General features: G+C 40.8%; 2 protein-coding genes across 4 annotated transcripts; both read left to right on the top strand.

Moving 5' to 3' along the window:
- Nucleotides 1-10,845: 10,845 nt before the first annotated feature.
- On the top strand, nt 10,846-18,605 carry LOC135494646 (uncharacterized). Of its 3 annotated transcripts, XM_064782804.1 has the most exons (5): nt 10,849-13,435; nt 13,675-13,796; nt 14,152-14,305; nt 14,914-15,041; nt 15,374-18,605. In XM_064782804.1, the coding sequence occupies exons 2-5, from the start codon at nt 13,728-13,730 to the stop codon at nt 15,692-15,694; spliced, it is 672 nt and encodes a 223-aa protein (XP_064638874.1). In that variant the 5' UTR covers nt 10,849-13,435; nt 13,675-13,727; the 3' UTR covers nt 15,695-18,605. The 3 variants fall into 3 exon arrangements, with proteins under 3 accessions (XP_064638873.1, XP_064638874.1, XP_064638872.1); XM_064782803.1 differs by having other exon boundaries at nt 10,846-13,796; XM_064782802.1 differs by lacking the exon at nt 13,675-13,796 and having other exon boundaries at nt 10,850-13,435.
- Nucleotides 18,606-19,211: 606 nt separating this feature from the next.
- On the top strand, nt 19,212-20,702 carry LOC135494312 (uncharacterized protein K02A2.6-like). The gene has a single exon (XM_064782224.1). The coding sequence runs from the start codon at nt 19,212-19,214 to the stop codon at nt 20,700-20,702; it is 1,491 nt and encodes a 496-aa protein (XP_064638294.1).
- Nucleotides 20,703-22,114: the final 1,412 nt, after the last annotated feature.

The raw sequence follows: 22,114 nt of genomic DNA, 5'->3' as shown, positions 1-22,114 counted from the left end.
TTTAAAACCAATAGGGAGCAATAATCTTGTAGATTAACCCCTTGGGGTCCGATTGAAATTGTAATGAAATTAGCAAAAATTAGCAAAAACCTGAAAACTACTATTCGGAAGCAATGGATAGGCTCAGGAGTGATGTAATTATATGGTGAGGTAGTGTTTTCATCTAAAATCACATGCATGTGTCTAATATATATTTTGTAGCCCAATAAACAATTACAGCTGCAGCAATTTGTAGAATCCATGGTGGGAAATCATCTGGGGAATCTCCACTTTGACCGCATGGCATCATGAAGCCACATCTCAGTTAGCAATGATATCATCAATTTTCATGGAAATCATGCCTTTATAGGTGAGTAGATGGAATGCTAATACCATTATCTGATTGTACAGATTGCATAGAATATTAATTACATGAAATACTTTGTGTCTATAGACATTTAATAATGAAGAATATGCTACAGTGTACACATCCCTAAAGAATTTCCAAGATGTTCTGAATCAGTTGAAACAGTCTCACTTGCCTGTTGCATGTGGTGAGGGGGTGTACCATATTGCCCGTGAGATCATTATGAACAACCCAAGTGAATTTACTAACTTAGTGTTAATTTTAGGTTCCTTCCATCTCATTAAGATAGTCATGGGTGCCATTGGAAAATACATTGATGGGTGTGGAGCTGAAACGATCTTCGTGGAGTCAAAGGCCTTTGGAAAGAATGTTGTCAAATCAGTGCTTGATGGAACACACTATACCAGGTCACTGAAGGGATTATTGTTGCTCTGTGAATCAATAGAAAGGTTGCAGTGGACAGAATTCTTCCGAACCAAAGGAGTGGAACCATACAGGAATAACCTTGAAATTCTTAAGCTGATGAAAGCTTCCGTGTCAGAAAAGAACAGGGAAGAAAGCAAACAACATTTACATGCATTCATCTCAACCTCATCAAACATGATTGATGACTTCAATGCCTTCAGGTCTGAAAGCTGCGCGATGTCGGAGACATTTGCGTTCTGGGATCGGTTTGTCCAAATGGTGTGCCTCCTGAAAGATCTAGTAAGAGCTGATCGTGAGGGAAACTGGGACCTACACCTCCATAGTGTACAGGCAGTTCTACCCTGGTTTGCTGGATGTGACCGGATCAACTACCTCCGATGGGGATCAGTATACCTAGAGGATATGAGGAAGCTACCAGAAGATGCCCCATCGATATATGAAAACTTCAAGGCTGAAAAATTTGTCGTAAAGCGGACAGAAGGGCGATTCAACTGTGTGGGCGCAGACATGTGCCTTGAACAGACAATAAATCGATCCCAGAAGAGCGCAAGTGGCATTATCGGCAGTACAAAAAGAAAACAATTCGTTGCTCAGTGGGAGATCATATAACATGAGATGTTAGCTGTCGTTAACCTTCAGCGTGAAATCAGTGGTGTGACCACACCCAGCACGGAACTTCACGTGAACCATGAGTTCAATCTACCTGCCACACGAACCTCCGAAGTCTTGATCCATGATATGATACAGTACATCAAGCAACATGAAAATCCAGCAATCATGTCCACAGAGGGAGACCACGATGAACAGCATACCCTTCACAACATCCTCACCCAAGAAATCATGTCCAGCGAAATCCGTGACAACCTTCTCAATTTCGACACGAATTCCAGCACGAAGTACAGTACATTTCGCACTGAAAGGTTTGTGACTAAGCAAAGAACCATCTTTGATACCATTCACAGGAATAACTTGAAAACGTTCAAATCCATGAAGCCCAAGAAAAGCCAAAACCAAGCAAGAGACAAGGGGAGCAAAAAGCAATTAGCAGAGACTCAGAAGATCTTCGATATTGCCTGTGTCCGAGATTATGATATGAAGTATTTGTTGACGTTTGACCTGGTCGACAGCAGCTATCTCTTTGATGGGGATGGACTCAGGAATAAACCCAACAAGAGTGACCTGTGCACTGAATTAGAGAAACAGCTTAACAAAAATGACTATCTCCCACCATCAAAATGGAAGCAGGCAAACACTGCCAGCATCATTGATGTGATGGGTTGCCTACGCCGCATGCGCTTAGCCTCAGTGAAAACCTTTGGTGATCTTTGCACACACATTTTGGATATGACACATGGACTTTGCAGCAATTCGCACCGCATCGACTTTGTTTTTGACACATACACGGAGGGCTCTGTGAAAGACAGTGAAAAAGCAAGGAGATGTAGCTGCAGTCCCATCGACCTGAATGTAATGTATGGAGAGACCCCTTTACCAGTTTCTATGGACGCCTTTTGGGCATCATCCACCAACAAAGTCAAGGTACAAGGGTTACTTCGAAGCCACATCTTAGGCAACCCAAAGGCGGGGACAGATGTAGTAGTCAGTGCGATGGGTCCATCTTCTGAAATTGAACCATGCAGGGCTATTTTTAGTGACTGACATAACAGTACCTGATTTAACTGTTGACATCGAAGAGGCAGATGTGAGGATGATACCACATGCTCTGCATGCTGTCAATTGTGGGGCAACCAGAGTTGTCTTGCTATCAAATGACACAGATGTCATGGTCCTTGGATTGAATTACTGGAGCATTTTGAAAGGACATGGATTGAAAGAACTATGGATTAGGGCTGGTGTGGGGAATACCACAAGGTATATACCCCTCCATACCTTGGCCAATAGGTTGGGCACAGATATCTGCAAGGTCCTTATACCACTTCATTACCTTACTGGCTGCGATTCAACAAACAAATTTGGTACAAAAGCTGCTGGTCTCAAGGCAAATCCAGGTCATTATCTCCGAGACTTTGGAAAGGACCCAACTAACATCGACCTTGGCTTAGTAGAAGAATATCTTGTCAATGTTTACAAAGCAGGCACGCCATGTAAATCGATGGATGAGCTCAGGTACCACCTCTACCACCACAGCAAGAAAACAATCTTGGAACTACCCCCTACCACCCATTCAACCAAAGGACACATCCTCAGGGCGTTCTATGGCACGTACCTGCAGTTACACTGTTTAGATAGTCCACAGCTAGATCCCCGAAGCTTTGGGTTCAGCCAAGAAGACGGCATCATGCAACCGGACCGACTTCAGATCTTGCTCCCAGATGACTTCCCGATGCCATGTAAATGCACATCCTGTGCTACCAAACGCTGTCCTTGCAGACAAGGTGATATAAAGTGTTGCCCCTACTGTAATTGTCAGGCATCAAATAAGGGCTGTAAGAACCCTGCAGGCTGATCATTTCCCAATGAACTCAATACCCCCCCCCCCCCCCACCCCGTCTATACCTATGAACCGATAAAGTCTTTAATATTAGCTTTTTGCATTGCTAAACACCTTTCACTTTGGTACAGAGGAGTTTTATATCATGTATATACACCACATCATCACTGTTGGTGAGTTTAACATTTTGCCAAAGTATGGCAGTTTTTATTCATTTTTGCTAATTTCAGTACAATTTTAATCGGACCCCAAGGGGTTAATCTACAAGATTATTGCTCCCTATCGGTTTTAAAAACTTACCTATATTGTACTCTACTGGAATTGGTCAATAAATGAATAATTCATTCATTCACATTATTTCTGGGCTTGTTTTAATATTTAAGAGTCCAGATTTTAAGCAAGGGCCGAATTACGTCATAGTTTGACCTCTGGTGACCTTGAACTTCAACCAATCATTTTTCCTCTGCAATCATCCTATAGCAGATACTATAAGCTCCATTTTGAGTGGTCATATGTTATCTTAAGTTGTTTCCTTACAACGCTATGTCAATTTGAATTTCCCCTACCCCTAATTTTGGCGGCGGTTATGTGCACGAGGAATCGCAACAAAACCATGAATAGCAGGTTTACTGCCGGGTTTCAGAATGTCCACCCTCGCTCAAATGGTGTCCCAGGTGGTCCTTTATCAAAATCAGGTGAGTGATTGTGGGGCCCTTTTATGCATGCAAACACCCCTTGGCTCCTGCACTATAGGTTCGTATGGCATTATTTCATGTTTTTATGCATTTTTAGGACTGATTCCAAGGTTTATCACTGGTTCCAAGGTTTCACTGATTCCAAGCTTTATCAACTACCGTTCCTTAGGCTGGTAGGGGAGGTTTGTAAAAACAAAATGTCGCTACCGCATCTTCACCTGTTCTCATTTTTATTATAGTTTTACAAAGTACAGTTTCGGAGTTTGGTGTTTTAATTTGACTTCTGAAGTTAAAAATGTTACCTACCTGCAGTGACCCTAGGCTGCAGATTCTATAGCCTTTTGATCTAGAAAGACCCAGACTGACCTATTCATCATGATTTGATAGGGTGTCAATGATCGTAGGAACTCTTGATATAGTGAGTGATTGATGTGCTGCCTAAGCCCAGCTGTTTAATTATTTTGGCATCCGAAGATTTTAACGGTAGTAGGAACTAGTTATTATTATGGTTCCAAGCGAGATAGAACAAATTGGACATTAGGTGCCAATCTACTTAACCAACAAGAGATGAACTCTTGAACCATTAAATGCCCAACCACTAATATAAATGCAGTCCAGGCAAAGTCATTCAAATCACCCGGTTTTTGTCTGCTTAAACCAACTTAACCGAGGAAATAACATCATCAAGTATCGACAGTCCTGCTGTTGTTAAGCTCTTTGTGAAAAGTTTCTTACCTGATTTTAGCTCGCCTCTCAGAGGTGAGCTTCTGCTTTGAGGTGATGTCTGTCGTCCGACGACTGTTGGCAGGGTACATTTCGTAACTGCTATAGAGCTAGAGTTGAATCTTGGTACACATGTACCCTTATGTAATGACACCTTGGAGACCAAGTTTTGGTCCAGTCTGATTAACAGTTTGGCCACCAGGGAGCCAAATGTTGAAAATGAAAATATGCAAGGTCTCCCTTGATACTGGGCGGAAAATTTTGAAAAGAATATGGTTGCTACTTCTAGCAAGGGTCCATCATATATCCTCCCGGTTTTTGATTCGACCTATCACCGGTAGGTTGCACGTTTTGTTTTTATTTGAGCTAGAATATTCTAAGGGAGTATCTCCAAATTATTCGCAGAAATTCATTTAGCGAATTGTAGCGAATCCAGTTTTGGAGTAGTTTTCACTGCAACGAACTTCGTTTTGATCAAGATTTCATTGTAGAATCATTGCAGAATCGCTTCCATTTGGAAACAAATTTTTCGTTTCAAGTTCAAAGCTTCAAAATCGCGGCATGGCGAAAAGGCGGATAATCCGCGTCCGCGCTAATAATCCGCGCTATTTTTAGAAATTCCATATAATGTATGTTATCATCATTATCATTGCAGATATATTTACATTTATAGGTTCTCATCATTTGCACACTATTTTTGAAAACATTCAGCTCTACCTTATTAATTAAAATGAAAGAGTTCATTGGGGACTATTTCATCCGGCGAGCGAGCAAGTTCAACGTAACTGGCTGAGTGAGAAGGCTCCGATCGAAAACCCCGGTCGAAAACATGGCAATGATGTCCGTGAAAATGCGTGAGTCAACTGGCTTCTGGTAAGTTTATAACTAGGCCTACTGGGGTATTAGGGAAAAATGTCATACACCAATGTCACTAGTCAGAAATTATATATAATTTAAGATTCTATAGGATTAGGGTTAGGTGTTGAATACTCCAATTATTCTCCTTGTCGAGGTTGGTTGTTGATCCCTGGAAGGAATCTTTTCTGTGCGGGTGATGTCGGTGCTTGGGGAAGCTAAGATGAACTGTTGTCACATACCAAAACAAAACAAACAAACAAAAAAACCTTCAAAATTGTGGCACTAGTCGCGAATACTCAGTCTGTTCGCCTTGATGGTTCTTGGGACTCCCTCTAGCATACCACCTGGGCCCAGCAGCAAATTTTCTATGTTCGAGGATGCCTGGAAATCTATTTGGAGGATTCGTAATTGTTAATTTCATGTGGATGTCACTGCATTACATAATCCGTTCGTTCTTCTTGAAAAAAAATCGTGCCGTGCAAGTGCTGTGTGTGACTCTTACAGTGTGATGGGTGCCACTTGGATTACAGCAGGACAATGATCGATATGGGATTTCGAAGGACTTAGCATTTAGTTCATATATTTGGCTTTTGTCTGAGCAAAGTCCTCTATTCCGTACAACCAACTGTCTGCCCCGTACTTTCAACATTGGATGGATTCGTGATTCGAATCACTGGATTAAAACTGTTACTGAGCTTGAGCAGCAGTGAGCAGGTATTCACCAACAGAAACAATGTGCCCGGTAATGTGTAGACTTTACACTCGTCGTCACTTTTGGACTAGACTGGCTCAGTCAGTCTGTCGTTATGGATATGTGGCATTAAGCAGTAGATGGAGGAGAATAACCGGACAACGTCAGCCTGTTAGGAGATTGGTGCTGATATCTGCCGTGACATCGTTGCTGTGATTGGAAAGTTGTGTTTCTGTATAACAAACATTCTCAATGCAGGTCCTTTATTGGACCGCCGTCGTCCCTCGTTGTGGAGTGGACCATCACAGTAATTTTAGCTGAGGCTTGACTCAAGGAAACTGCAGCTCAACTGCCTTCTAGTGTGAACATTCGTACCTTGATATGCTTGGTGCAAGCATTTATGAAGCCGGTCAGACCATGTATTATCGCGGGACCAAATCCACAGACTGTGTATATGCAGCGCACGTGCCAGCAGTTGTATATGGAATGTTAGTGACAATAGGCGAAAGCAACGGACGTACTGTCACTACTCGCGAGGATTATTCACGCATATATATTGGGCATGGCTTTTGGGTGTATGGTTGTAGAGGAATGGGCTCACTTATACAGTTTCTACATATATTCTATACTTGATATTCCGAGGATTGGCAGCAGCGTTATGACTAACAATCACTATAGTGGCATGAACTGTGATACTGTACTGGACCGTGTTGATTTTGATAGACACTTGCACTGACACTTGAGTTGCATCAATCTGAATCAGAACTTTGAGTCCAATTACTAGCATCTTTGCCAACAAGTTCAAATGGCTTTAAATAGTCCAGTTAATCGGTGTGGTTACTGCTGTGCTTTGCCCAGGATCTTGCATTTGTTTTAATGTTTGTGTGTTTTACCAATCCGTCTTATATGCATTTCTTGTTCTACTGCTGACTAACCATCTTATATTATTAGTATACTCCTTAGGTGTCATGGTTGTGATCTATGGATAGCTGGTCAGCTCAATGCCGTTGCCTTCTAATTGCTGATGGGGTTATAGAACAGCTTGGGTGTTCCACTATTGGGCAGTATTACTGCACTTGTGTCATCAAACTACATCGTGACTTTTAGACTAATATGATATTATCCTTAGGGTAGTTTCTATTTTCAGAAAAAAAGTTGGAACGCATCTTTAGGTGATCGCTGATCGGTCGTTGTTGTTTTGTGCGAAGTCGTGGGAGACTTCTTTTTAACTGGGGGGTGGATGTAGCCCTGTCAAGTTATATATGTATTGGTCAGTGGTGCCCTCTGAGAGAAGGGGAACTAACTAAAAGTTCATCTCTGAGCTCTCCTGCTGGGGGAGATTTGTATGTTAGGTGGACCCTCAAGAGACCAGATTTCCTATTTATCATTCCGTATTAAATCCTCAAAATCAACCTTATACAATATACATCTTCCGTTTGGCAATGGTTCATCCCCTTCTCTAAGCACTGGGCATCACTGGCACGGCATCATTTTCTTCTGGTTGATCATACTTTTGGGGAGATTTGCTCCTAGAACATTTCACATGTGGGTTGTGAGGTTCTTTGTTTGGCTCCGAGGCCAAATGTAGTATGTATTACATGTATGTTGTGGTTTTGTGCACGTATAGTGGCAAAATATAGATCTGATGATAGTTCCAATTCATTCCGTTGTTCGGTTCTTGTAGTATACTAGTCGCATGCCAATAGTTGTCCGAGGCCCTATTCCCCAGACGAAAAATTACGTGCCCCGTACCCCCCGACGAGAGGACCGTTATGCAGTTCTCCCGTGTTACATCAGAGGGCAGAAAGAATCCAAGTCTGCAGGTAATCTAGGAACTTTTGTGCCACAAACTTTCGCTATCCTGAGAGGATTCTGCATCCCCAGCATCCCTGTATATAGTATGTACAAATGCACTTAGGGGCGGATCTGTGTACAAAATGCACTAAGGGGCGTATCGTGTACATTTTCCTGTGCATTTCTCTGTGCTTAACTAGTGTGGAGTGCATGAACAATGGCTGTTGCCTTAGCCAACCTCAATCAAGGTCCGACTAATGACTGCGATTGTGGGCCTGAACTTTATTCGAGGTATCGGAAATGGCGTCAAAAGTGCCAAATGATCTTCGACGGTCCTTTACAAGACACTGCAGAAGCGGTTAAGTGCAAGTATCTTCTGATCTGGGCAGGAGATAGAGGACTTGATTTGTTCAATTCATGGGGGTTAACCGCCGATGAACAGAAACTTTTAGAAAACTACTGGAAAAAGTTCGAAGAATTCGTTAACCCACATGCCAATTACCTAGTTCATAGATTCAAACTATGCCGAACTATTCAGAATGATCGTCCATTCGAGGAGTTTCTGACGGAACTCAGGCTGCTTGTTGCAGACTGTGGTTATACGGGAGACACAAAGGCAGAAATGCTAAGAGATTCCATCGTATTCGGTGTCCGTGAGGAAAAGGTTGGATCAAAATGCATCGAGAAAGGAAATACTCTCGCATTGAATCTAGCCATCGAATATGCGCGTGTTGCAGAAGCAACCAAACTGAAATCTAAAGAAATGGACCCAACCAAGGAAGTCCATGCTTTTCGCAAAGGAGGACACAAATCTCATAGTCACGGCAAATTCTTCCAGAAGGACACGAAAAACCACGATTCAAGAAAATCTGAAGGATTCAGGAAACCAGCCGGACGGGGCCAGATGTGTTACTTTTGTGGTAATCAGCGCCATGAAAGTCGAAGTCAATGCCCAGCGCGTCACTCTCAATGTGCCAAATGTTCAAAAATCGGACATTTTGCATCTGTGTGTCACTCAGCGTCAAACCCTCACAAATCGAAACAAAACCCAAGGCGTCACCGCAATAAAGTTCATGAGTTAGATACGGATGAAACCACTGATTCTTTCAATGATCTTTTTGTAGGATCAATCGAAACCCAGTCCGATAAAAAACCAGTCGATAGTGTTCATTCAGCATCCGAGATAATCCGAAAATTCGCAGTCACTACAAAGCCATACCACAAACAGTATGTATCCATTCAGTGTAAGCTCGATACTGGTGCTGCAACCAATGTGATACCAAAGTCAGAGTATCGCAGACTATTCCCGCCAGATCATAACCTGACTCCGCCAACCGCAAAACTTGTTGCTTATGGAGGCACGGAAATCGCAAATCATGGTTCATGTACGCTTTTACCTGAGACACAATGGCAAGAAGGAACCTATCATCTTTGATGTAACTGATTCAGGTGGGACTATAATCGGTCTCAAGGCTTGCAAGACCCTTGACCTTATACATGTCACTTGCGAAATCAAACCGAAACATCACAAACCACTCACAAAGGAATCTGTTGTAACTGACTACAAAGATGTATTCACCGGGATCGGTTCATTCCCTGGTGAACCTTATCATATCGAACTAAAGGACGGTGCTACACCAACCACACCCGCCACGCGCTGTTGGAATTCATCTTCAAGATGGATTCAAATCTGAGCTGGAGAGAATGGAATCTCTCAACATACTAGCAAAGGTAGAGGAACCGACCGAATGGGTCAACTCATTTGTCATCGTCGACAAAGGTCACGGAAAAGGCCTACGAATCTGCCTTGATCCGCGCGATCTTAATGAAGCAATCAAGCGTGAACATTACTACACTCGTACGATAGACGACATAGCACCTAAACTTGCTTGTGCCACCCATTTCTCAGTCGTTGATGCCCGTTCAGGGTATTGGATGGTACGATTGGACGAGCCATCATCGCTTCTGACTACTTTCAGCACACCTTTTGGTCGCTATCGCTATAAACGCCTTCCTTTTGGCCTCATTGTAAGCCAAGACATTTTCCAGAGGAAAATGGATGAGACCTTTGGTGACTTAGCGGGCGTAAAAGGTATCGCCGACGATATCTTTGTGTTCGGAGCTGGTGAAAAGGGACATGATAACAACTTCATTGAACTGTTAGAATGTGCCAGAGAGAACAATGTCAAATTCAATCTGGATAAACTGCAATTCAAGATTCCAGAGACCAAATTCTTCGGTCACCAGTGGACAGCTACTGGTATGAAGCCTGATCCAGCGAAAGTCCGCGCAATCACCGAAATGTCGCCGCCAACATGCATACAAGACCTACAATCATACTTAGGTCTAGTAAACTACCTAAATCGTTTCAATGCTAGTATCGCAACCATTGCTGCTCCACTTCGCGATTTGACTAAGAAAGAAATCAGCTGGCAATGGAACCCTGAGCATCAAGCCGCCTTTGATAAACTCAAGGGCATCATCATTTCTGCTGATGCTTTAGCATACTTCGATCCGAAGAAGCCAAGTGTGCTGCAAACAGACGCATGACTCCGTGGGCTAGGTGCTGTGTTGATGCAGGATGAAAAGCCTGTATGTTATGCGTCCAGGACACTTTCAGAGACTGAACAAAATTACAGTAACATCGAACGAGAACTACTCGGAGTAGTGTGGTCTTTAGAAAGATTCAACCATTACACTCTAAAAAATTCGGGCTAAAAGTAGTTAATTCATTTACTATTTTGAGAAGTTAACGTCATATTACTACTTAAATGATTATTAGAGGTTCTGATTACTACTTTCGCAGTTGTTTTAGTTTGTGCTGTTTACTATTTCCGTGCAGTTAATTGAATTGACCAATCAAAAGTGTCTATTCCTACATTTACTACTTTGGTAGTAAACGTCTCGACCAATCAAAGAGCTTCCCGTGCGCAGACGGTAATTTAGAATCGCCGCCATTTTTTCCCGCTTCGATTTTTTCCAAGACGCGCAACAGCATTTAGATGGAAAATCATTTAAGAGCATGGGGGATGGAGGAGCTCATTCCAATATTTGAAGGTAAGAATATCTGTAGCACCTGAAGAAAGAAATATAAATATATATTTATCGATCAATACTGAAAAAAATCATGATTTCTGTCAGCCGTGTTCAAGTTGCGCACCCGCCGCCGCCATTGCGACGGACGCGCTATAGGAAATTTTTTCGGCCTTCAATAATCCGAAATCATCTGGTCTGGTTATGGAATTATAGCGGCAAAACATATCGGAAAATGTTTTAGATGATATTTGGGATTATTTTTCGCCACTAACAAGGCAAATCGGAGAGACAAAGTTAGGAATGGGGACTTAGAAAAATAGTATACAAATTCAAATATCCCGCCAAAGAATGTCGTCATCAAGAACAATTCAGTTCAATTTTTCAAGTCATGGTGGCGCAGCATCCACTCAGAACTGACAACATCCGGCATTTCCGGCGTAGATTTTACATTTTGTGCAATTGTTTTGTGGCGTAGCTAATCAGTGGCTAATAACTGCATGATTTGATAGACATACAACCGAATAAGGGCGATATATATTCGTCAAATACTTGGCGTATTCTGACACTACCGTATTGTCGCCCTGTCAGCACTGACACTGTGGCTGTGGTGGTGTTTTGACTTCGAGACTTGACGAGAGTGTTTCGCTTCGGCCTTTTTTAGGCCTCGTAGTAGCTCAGCCTATCATCATCATTGACATTCATGACATTGGGAACCGACAAAGATAGATTGACAAGTTTTCCAGGAGTTAACAATCTCAAGCTGGCTACATTGCTGTACGTGTCATGACCAGTCATCATGGTCATGCCAGTGACACCCTGACATGTTATTGACAGAGATACAACAGCCACTGGGCTTAGTCAACAACCAGAGATAGAGACGAAAAATCGTGGAACAACGTCTAGGAAATCCAATCATACCGGCAGCCGCAAGGGATGAACCGCCCTGACGCTCAAATTGAGACAGGAAAACGCCGGCGTATCTCAACGATTTTGTGTAATCAACTGACACTCGTTCAAACGAAACGTATCGATACTCAATGCTAGATAAACGTTTATTTTAATACTTGCGATATATATACACGTGTAAGCCAGTACTATAGATCTAGGGTCAGAATAATACCCTGTACTGAGCTCAGAGTTCAGGTTGTCTACCCTGACTCTGTTATAGTTTGTGTGTTCTCATGGTTCAGATGGTCTACATGTAGCTGTGTTTTGAGACTCGTTTATGGTTAATTGCGTTTTAAAAGCAACCTCCAGGTTTTGAGGTCTGTATTTGAGGACAATTGTTGCCTGTTCTTTATTCCTGGTTATATTCTGGACAATTGTAATTTCATTCAAGTTATTTTGTGAATTCTCAATAGTAATTTGCATACTGAGTGATATTTTGATTCTAAAAGACTGGTGTTGCATAGGACTGAACATTATACTTGAGGACTTTCATTTCAAACATAAGGAGGGATATACATCATGACCTCACACGCTGTATCTTGGTCGAGAGAACATGGCGAGAGAAGTGTCAAGTGCATTCCCATATCAATCGGTCAAATAAATCCATAATTATACATTGAACATACGTCCTTCAATGTCAATGATATTCTAGTTCTACAATCTCACATTACTGAAAAGTTGCGGTCTATCTATAGTCTATTGAGTGGAAACACTGAAATCTGGTGAACATAATAAGGCCTTTCTCACCCCACAGTCCGAGACTAGATTTGCTTTGTTGGCCATTTTCTCGGTGAGGCAGGAGGTGCTCGGAGAGGTTGCAGTTGATTCCACAGGGTGTTTTTGATAACCAAATTCTTGTCGTCATGTTGGGCCCAAGACCTAAAAAAACATTCAGTCTAAAGTCAAGACAATGCAGTCCTGATCTTGTCCTTAATATCAATTCAATGGACTCTACATGTAGTAATGTACATGTATAATATCCCACCATTTCCTAGATCATCCTGAATACTATTTACTACTAGGACCTTTCATGCCTCTTGGCTTGGTCATCATGCGTGCATGGTCATGCATGTGACCATAATATGTATCGGTACAGGTAACATGATCGACCGGTGGCGGTCGACAATTTCAAACAGGGCTTTGTCCTTGTGTCTAATTTACATTGTAGATAGGAAGTGGTGTTCCACCAACCATTGACCATACCACACACTGTACACGTTGTAAAATTGAGAGTAGACATCTCAATTGCAAACTTCATTGCATCTCATGATCTCGGATGTTATGTTTATTAACTGTAAATTATCAAGTTTTAAAGTATGCTTAAAATATCTCTCATTTCATGCATTTCAGAACAAGGTATTGATGAAGAAGTTGCAATTTTGTTAGACGACGTCACCCTAAGGGAGCTAGTGCCAAGGATAGGAATTCGGCTGAAACTCAAACAACTAATCTCATTACATTTACAGGTAAGCCTGTAGACTGTTTATACTATGGAAACCAGTAGTCATCATTTTACCTGTTTTGTTTGTTCCAATACTTTTCAAGGACTTCAACCCCTTTTTTATCATTTGCGGACAGACCATGCGATAGTATATTCGAGTGATTATTTTGCCTGTGCTGAAGATGGATGTCAGCGGACATTTAGTACCCATTGGCCGTATAAAAGACATCTACTTAAGCATGTTCTTTCACTTGACACTGCAAGCCATGATGTTGGTGAATGCCCAATGGAGGTTTCCCCCTTAGACAATACCGTTGATGATGAAGTGTCAGATGGAGATGATCCAGGAGAAAGCATCCAATCCAAGGTTGTTAGATCCTGGTATGGTAAGTACCTTATGGGATTGAATACTTTAAAGGGACAGTATAGGCAGCAGCTTAGCATGCAAGATTGAGTAACTCAAAGTTGCCAAAATGGGCCTCTCGCATCTCGCATCTCGCAGTACATCGAAATGATCGACACTTCTGCAAAGATAATATTTAGTGCTGAATCGGCATCAGAGGCAAATGAATGGCACAAACAGCCCTATAAAAGTATGATGTCACTTTTCAGAATAGCTTCATTCCTGGTGTGATCCTGCCCTTGTCAACATGAAAGGCATTATTAGGTATTCATTAGACTTGTAAAACTCATTCGAAAATCATTTTCATGTCAGTTGTTGATTTATTTCATCTTTTTCAGATTGAACAGGATTATGATTGTTTATTCGAAAATGGTAGCCAACTCACCAAACTCTGGGATGGCTTTTTTGGCAAACGGATCATTACATATGCCTCAGCTGGTAAGCGTGGCAATTGGCGTGAGAAGTTAGGTGTCAAAGACGTCCTGAATGAAGGTAATTGTTGTTCATTCACATCACTACAAAACAATTTTTATAATTTCAAAGTAAATGCTATCATAGTACCAACAGAATGTTCATCTCTCTCTCTCTTGGCATTCATTCTAATGAAGTGAGTGATTGCTGTATTACTGTAATATTTACTGGCCATAGGAGGGAGTCCACAACAGGTTATGCATATACCCTCTCTTGACACTTGCTGCCATATGCTGGCAGTGACGGGAATTGAACCCACGACATTGGGATTACAAACATAATGCCTTACACAAAACGACCACACTCCACGACACGGTTGTTCCATGCTTGGTTTAGTTTCGTAACCGCTTAGTTTTAGTGACCGCTATCACTATATTAGGGTCACCCTTGAGGTGCTGCTAAGACTTAGTGGCACCCCATGGCGGAGGCCTTGTGATTCAACTTACATAGCAGTGACATAGCGACCGCTCAGCTTAATGGCACAAACTTGGCATGGCAGCACGCTAAGAAAACTGATGCTTAGCGGCCACCTTACCACCATTAGCAGCCAGCAAAGCTTTGAACAGACAAGCCCTGGTCCATTATGAAGGACAACATATTTTATTATTTATCTCATCTTTTATTTTTAGATGAAGAAAGTGTGGTGGCCCTCCAACTGTTGCCACACATACTACCACCAAAGCCAATAAAGTCATCAAATGTGGTACATAGACCATCAAACTTGGAAGCAGCCAATGCTTTCATCAGGTTCAAACAGGTAAATATCTGTTGTAGGCATACATGCCTTGTGCCTGCTACATGTATGCTATATAAAGAAAATTGGACTCGGAAGTATTAATGAACCTGGTGTTGTGTGTAATTCACTCAGGAGTTATATTTGCTACTGATCATTATCTCCTTACACTTTAATGGGGTTGTAACTTCTGATCAGTTCACAGGATTATTTGTGATTATTTCTTATTTCTGATTCTGATTTTTAATGTTTCATCTGATGTTTTACATTATTGTTTGTTTGTAATATGATACGGAATTAATGCAATGGAAAACAAGACATGATGCTTGATTTTTTATCTTGAATTGTACTTGCAGGCAACAACAAACATAGCAGCCTTCCTCGACACTGTAGAGGGAGAGGTCCAACCATTCATTCTAGCTCTTGGGGATCGCCATAAACCAACTCAATCATTTGTTATTGTTGAGCGCAATGCAGTGGAGCAGACATCTCTGTTGAAAGCAGTTGACTGCTGCTTCAAGCTTTTCTTTGTTCTGGACATCGCTTATCCAGCAAGCTGTCACATTGTTTGGGAGTTTCTGCAGGATTTGGTTTACCAAGTGCCTGTCAGAAAGGGGCAAACAGCCATCAGTAAGAATGTGACGAGTTTAAGGAATTATTTCAATGTTGCCAAGTAAATATGATGTTGCATCAAATAAGCAACTGGTTTTTGATCTGACCTACTTTTCAAGGTCACAGAGGTAAATACACAAAACCACTCGAGTGGGATTTCCGAGGTATCGGACTACACCCCGAGTGATGGTCTTTGGCTGGAAACCCCCGAGACTGCAGGATGTGACGAGTTTAAGGAATTATTTCAATGTTGACAAGTAAATGTGATGTTGCATCAAATAAGCAACTGGTTTTTGATTTGACCTACTTTTCAAGGTCACAGAGGTCAATATGCGTTCTCGGGGGTTTCCAGCCAAAGACCATCACTCGGGGTGTAGTCTGATACCTCAGAAATCCCACTCGAGTGGTTTTGTGTATGTAAATTTCTTTCGATCATTTTTAGTGAAAATTTGGGCAAGAAGTTTGATTTCGGCTGCAACACTGTTTCAACAATGCAAGTCTGGATTCGCACGTGTGGTATCTGGTATTTTTATCTCATGGCCGGACTGACCGCTGTTTCAGTCGGATTTCCCCGGTCGTTTATTGTCTTTGAATATGCAATCACTGGCGTTGGGGCTATCATAAACCATCAGTCGTGCTTCGAAAACAGTTGTGGGCTACATTTGCGCCAATTTCGGCTGGTTTTGTGGAATAATTATGTTTTGATACGACAAAACGTGACTTTGTGCACTGGATTTCACTGACATCGGGCATGGGATAAACGTTTTTCTATGGCACTGCCATTTTGCAAGACAGCATGTTTTGTAACTGCTTTAGCTACAGATTCCTAACTTGGTACAAATGTACCCCTTGGTGACCCCTACTCATGGACCAAACTGGGGTCTTTTATAGTTCACTGTTTTGCCACCAGGGGGGGGGCAAAGGTCCAAAGTTAAAATGTTTAATTGGTCAGATTTTCACGAAATTTTGATGGTAGGTACATTAGCAAGGGTGCATCTCAGAACTAATGGGTTTCTTATTTGACCTTATTTTCAAGGTCACAGAGGTCAAAGTCAGCTGAATCTATTTGAACACACACGTGAGCACATGATTCATGGACCATTTCATCCTGCCAGTGGCAGTTTTGCTAGATAAAGAACTGTGAGAAAAAATCTTAGATTTACAACAACCCTATCACAGGTGATCATTGGAATCTCATTATTTAAGCACATTTGGAATTTTGCAAGGTCCTATTACTGGTAAGAAACATGCTATAAAAATTTGTTGGCTTTGGGCCCAGGATGCTACTTTTTGGTACTTTGGCAGTTTTCTAACACAACAAGTAAGTTCTTTGAGAAAATGTTAGTGGTTCCTTAAGATATGCAGTATCTCAAATCAGATGTTTCTTATGTGCAATGTGCACTGCCTTGGAGTGTATACCAGTAAATATAGATCCATACTTTTAATTGGGAACAAGATTTACATAAATTTTGCCACTCTATTTTATTGCTTTTCTCATGGTCTCATCGAAAAGTAAAGCATACCATTGGAAAGAAAAAGTCTTCCAAAAGTTAGCAGAAGAATCTTCCGAAAATGTATTTTCCAATGAGATGAATTGGCATGTTAACTTTTTTGTAAATGATCGATGTTCCCAATCAAGTGTATAGATCTATAGTATGGCTCTGACTTTGGCTCTACGGAAAGAACAGTTAACTCCCTTTGACTGTGAGATTTCATGCAGATTGAGTTGATTTCAAAAAGGTAGAGGACCTGTAAAAACATGTAAAATGTTCATTGTTTGATTTATGGCAGTGATGTCTTAATGTTGGTACAATCGGGTAGTACTTTATTCCCATTGTCAATGATGTTGTTTTTTGGCTCATAATATTGTCTATCGGTCTGTCAACAATGGTGGCTATTTACTTACTCTTGAATCTAGAAAGTTGAAACTTTGTGTGTGGATGTCTTATGACCACTTAATTTGACATACCAAAAATTATCGCACTTTGACTTACCTTCTGGGATACGGGCAACCATCTTTAATAACCGTATTTTGTCAATATCATATGAAAACTGATGGCAGTGTATTCCTAATACTAGTATCTAATTTGTGCCAAAATCTGTCAAAATAATCTTAATCACCATGAAAATTTGAAATGCCAATCTCGATCTCCACTGTGTTCATATCCACTTTTAATATTTGTTGCCAAATCACAGGGGGGCTAAAATTGTGAAGTTTTATTCGACTCTAGTCATATTGTGTTTGGAGAGAATGTTAGTACTGGTTTCAGTGTAATATCTTTAATCAAGTGATATTGCCCAACTTTGTGATCATATTGCAATGGTACTTTTCATCCATTTTGTCCAATATAGAAAAAATAATATCTCTTGTGGGTGTATACATAAATTCAAAATGTACATGTATAAAAAATGGTAAGCATGTATTTTATCAAGAAGTCTTGATACACTGATTTATATGATATAGGACACATTCTTTTTTTAAGATATATGGAGAAAAAAAAACTATATTCTGGGGGGGGGGGGGTCTAGGCGAGGAAAGGACAAAATTACCCGTGTAATGAAGAGATTGATATTGCACATATTATCACTGTTATTGATATTCATTCATATACATGTACATTACCTTGTTATAATTTATATCCATAGGTGGACATTAAATTGTATGTTGTTTAGTACAAGGTGTTTTGTGATATAAATCTTTTTTTGTTATTTGAATTGTTATGCTGTCAAGCAAATACTTGAAACTGACATGGGCCAATGAATTTCTATTCAGAGAGGGAGCGCAATTTGTGTATTTATACTTATGTATACATTCCATTGCTTTTATTACAGTGATATGGGGGGGGGGGGGGGGGGGGTGGAAGCATTGGTACTTACTGTTGTAATACACTATGATTCAAACTATGTGATATGTGGTAGTACACTGCAGTTGATGTTTCTTATTGAATAAATTTTAAATTGTTGTTAAAATTAAAATACTCTTTTCTTCCTGTTGTGGACAGACTATAGATTCAGCTGGATGTCTTGTGGCGTCTCCATCTAGGTGAGGGCAGGATGGAAGTGACTAAAGTAACTAGACTGGCGTCCAATGGCATGCTTGTTTTGACTGTTGGATACAAAAATGCAGCAGAATCATGTTTTCCTGCCCCAAAATACGGCCCACGGATATTACCACCAAGGAATAGTAATGGCAACAACAACTCTCAGAAATAGTAAAAATTTAACTATTTATGTGGTTCTACAGCAGTAGAGGAGTGTTCAACCAAAACCACCAGGAATAGTTAACTATCAAAAATAACTATCAAAAACAGTAAAATAATTACTATTTAATTGTAGAAAAAGTTACCATTTATTTGGTTAAACATCTTAACTACTTTGAAGTAGTAAAAATTACTACTTCTATGTGGGTGCAATATTAATCCATTAAATAGTAACAATTTTACTATTAATGATAAAATAGTTCTTAGAGTGTATGTGTACGGCAAACATGTAATCGTCCAAACGGACCATAAGCCAATCGTTGCCGCTGCAAAGAAGCCGATATCGAAATGTAGTCCACGACTACAACGGTTACTTTTGCGCATGTCAAAGTATGACGTAGCAGTTGAATATCTTCCTGGAAAGAAAAACGTGATCGCTGACCCCCTATCAAGGGTTGATCCAAACCGTGAGTTGAATTCGCCAGATTTCAAGGAAATTCCCGATATACCGGTTAATCTCATTACGCGAAACCATAATGCGACAGACACTGACAATCTAGAAAAAATTCGCCACCATACTAAATCTGACAACAACCTTCAAATCCTGAAAGCCCTTGTTGTGGAAGGATGGCCTGAAACCAGAGATGGTTGCCCAGCAGAGGCAATTGACTATTTCAACTATCGTGAAGATGTTAGTGTTGAAGACGGACTTCTATTCAAATGCGATCGAATCATTATACCGAACTCTCTCCGAAAGGACATTCTGAAAGCAGTCCACCAAGGACATCAAGGCATTGAAAAATGCATTCTCCGCGCGAAACAATCAGTGTTTTGGCCCGGACTGACAAATGAAATCAAGCAACTAGTGTCACAGTGTAGCATTTGCCAAGCGCATCAGAACAAGCAACAACGTGAGCCATTGAAACCGCATAGTATCGCACAATATCCCTGGCAGAGGCTTGCTTCAGATTTGTTTGAGCACTATCAAGTGCATTACTTGCTATACGTGGACTACTATTCACAGTTTCCAGTGGTAAGACGACTAGGAAAGTCACTTAGTTCAGAGACAGTAATCGCATTTACCAAGTCTGTAATTTGCGAATACGGAATACCAGAAGAACTTGTGTCTGACAATGGTCCACAATATGATAGCTACGCATTCAAATCATTCTGCGCTTCTTACGGAATAAAACACACAACAAGCAGTCCTCACTATGCCCAGAGAAACGGCATAGTAGAACAGTGTGTACAGACTGTGAAAAAACTCATCCTTAAAGCACTAGATGCAGGTGAAGACGCTAATATCGCCTTACTGTACTATAGAACAACACCCGTCTCGAGTAACATCGCTAGTCCTGCGAAACTACTCATGAGCTGGGAGCCGAGAACGACATTGCTGATGAAGAGATCACTCCATCAGTGTAGACCTACTGATAATGACAGTACTAAGGAGGCTTTACAGCACCGACAGGATCTACAGAAACACTACTACGACCAAAGAGCCAGAGCAGAACCGTTTCCTGAGCTACAAACCGGACAAAATATTCGCGTCCAAGACCCCAAGTCAGGAGTCTGGAACCCTGGTTATGTAACTGAGAAACTGTCAGAACCACGTTCATATACTGTGAAAACTAATAAGGGTACATACCGCCGCAACAGAAAATATTTGCGTGCAACCAATGAGCGATTCACAGATGAACAATTAAGTGAACCTGAGAACTTTGACATTGAAACCAATGAGCATCCGGGTGATATCACACCTCCAACTCAGCCTAAGAACACTGCTGAAAGCACGGATACTGGTAGTGGTGAAAAGGTCTATCAGACTAGATCTGGTCGTTCAATTCGCAAACAAAGCAGATATGATAATTAAATTGTAAGATCAAATTGAGAACAATCAGAGACAATGTTTTAGACAATTTTAGACTTTAGTAATGAAACAATTATATATATAATCATTCATTCAATTAACGGTGTTAGATAGAATTAAACTGTTTTCTTATTTGCATAATATGTAATTCCATGCAATTTATACATGATGATGCCAAATGGCCACTTTATTTTGCTGGTATATATCTTCTTCAGAGTTATTCCAGAATACTATTTCATATACTGTTATATACTACAATTGTTGTTACGATCAAGCATTCAGCAGATCTGGACTGATCACCCAACTGTGTGAAACTTTGCTTTTTATACTTTTATATTCATATTTGTACTTAGCTATAGGATAATCAACTTCAAGTCAATCATCCCATTTCCAAGGAGGGAGATGTAACAGAATACCTTATTATTATGTTATGCTACAACAGAGACGTCTCGTGTTAAGTAATGTAACTAACCTAATGTATTCATCTGATTAGCATATCAACATGGATGCTATTACTTGATACATCATACAGAACTTTGTACTATTTAGATTATCAATATATACTTTATAGGAACTTCTATTCTATTCCATTCTATTCTAACAACGAGACGACGTTGTTGACACTCTACAACCACTTTCACAGACGAAAAATCAACATCGGCGTCTGCAGTGTCTTTACGCGCCTCGCTACATGCATCGTCCAATGCAGCCAACTTCGTGCCGACGCTCGCGACTTCAAAAGTCCTTTCAATTCTTCGTTCGCCTGAGGCATCTTACTTGACTTTTTTACGCCCCTACTTGTTCGGAAGATGTTATTTTCCCGGGTTTCGGCACCAAAATATCGAGGATGATCTGTGGTCTCGACATTAAGGGCGTAAAAAGACGGCAAGCGAAGCCAAACGAACAACGAAATCGGGTAAAAATTAGCAGACGATTTTATTACATAGTAAAACAAGAGGCCCACGGGTCTGGCGCTCAGCTGAGTTAATATCATTAATATCTTCCCGGTGTTTAGTTCATTATGCATGAAAATGGCATGCTCCATGGTATTTGATATCCTTTTGCGTTCACTACGGTACCAATGTTTTTGGTTGACATAATTATGCCACTGTTCATTCCTCAATCCTGACCATAATTCGGGTGAAATCATCGTATGAAAATATTTACCGAAACATGAAGTTTATGCCATGAATGAGCATACTTATTGTCATAGCCTCGTTTACAAGTACGAAGTATTTTCCTGCGAATATTCAAAACTGCTTGGCTCCTTGCCAGTTAAATAACATGTGACTATACACAAAATAGAAAACTTTGATGGAAATTGTAAATCATTTTTTTATCTATCAGGGGAAACAAGCTGATGATGATCAAATAAATCATTCATGAGAAATCGTTTTGTTGCTGAAGCTTGCATG

Source organism: Lineus longissimus, chromosome 10, assembly GCF_910592395.1.
Source record: "Lineus longissimus chromosome 10, tnLinLong1.2, whole genome shotgun sequence".
NCBI lineage: Eukaryota > Metazoa > Nemertea > Pilidiophora > Heteronemertea > Lineidae > Lineus > Lineus longissimus.
This window is presented reverse-complemented; position numbering and strand designations above follow the sequence as displayed.

Bases quoted from the DNA above. Each gene is read 5' to 3' on its own strand.
- LOC135494646 (XM_064782802.1), top strand. From the start codon at position 13,286: ATGCTTAAAATATCTCTCATTTCATGCATTTCAGAACAAGGTATTGAT. The intron at 13,436-14,151 runs GTAAGCCTGTAG...CATCTTTTTCAG, and splicing joins TAATCTCATTACATTTACAG to ATTGAACAGGATTATGATTG. The intron at 14,306-14,913 runs GTAATTGTTGTT...TTTTATTTTTAG, and splicing joins CAAAGACGTCCTGAATGAAG to ATGAAGAAAGTGTGGTGGCC.
- LOC135494312 (XM_064782224.1), top strand. From the start codon at position 19,212: ATGTCAAAGTATGACGTAGCAGTTGAATATCTTCCTGGAAAGAAAAAC.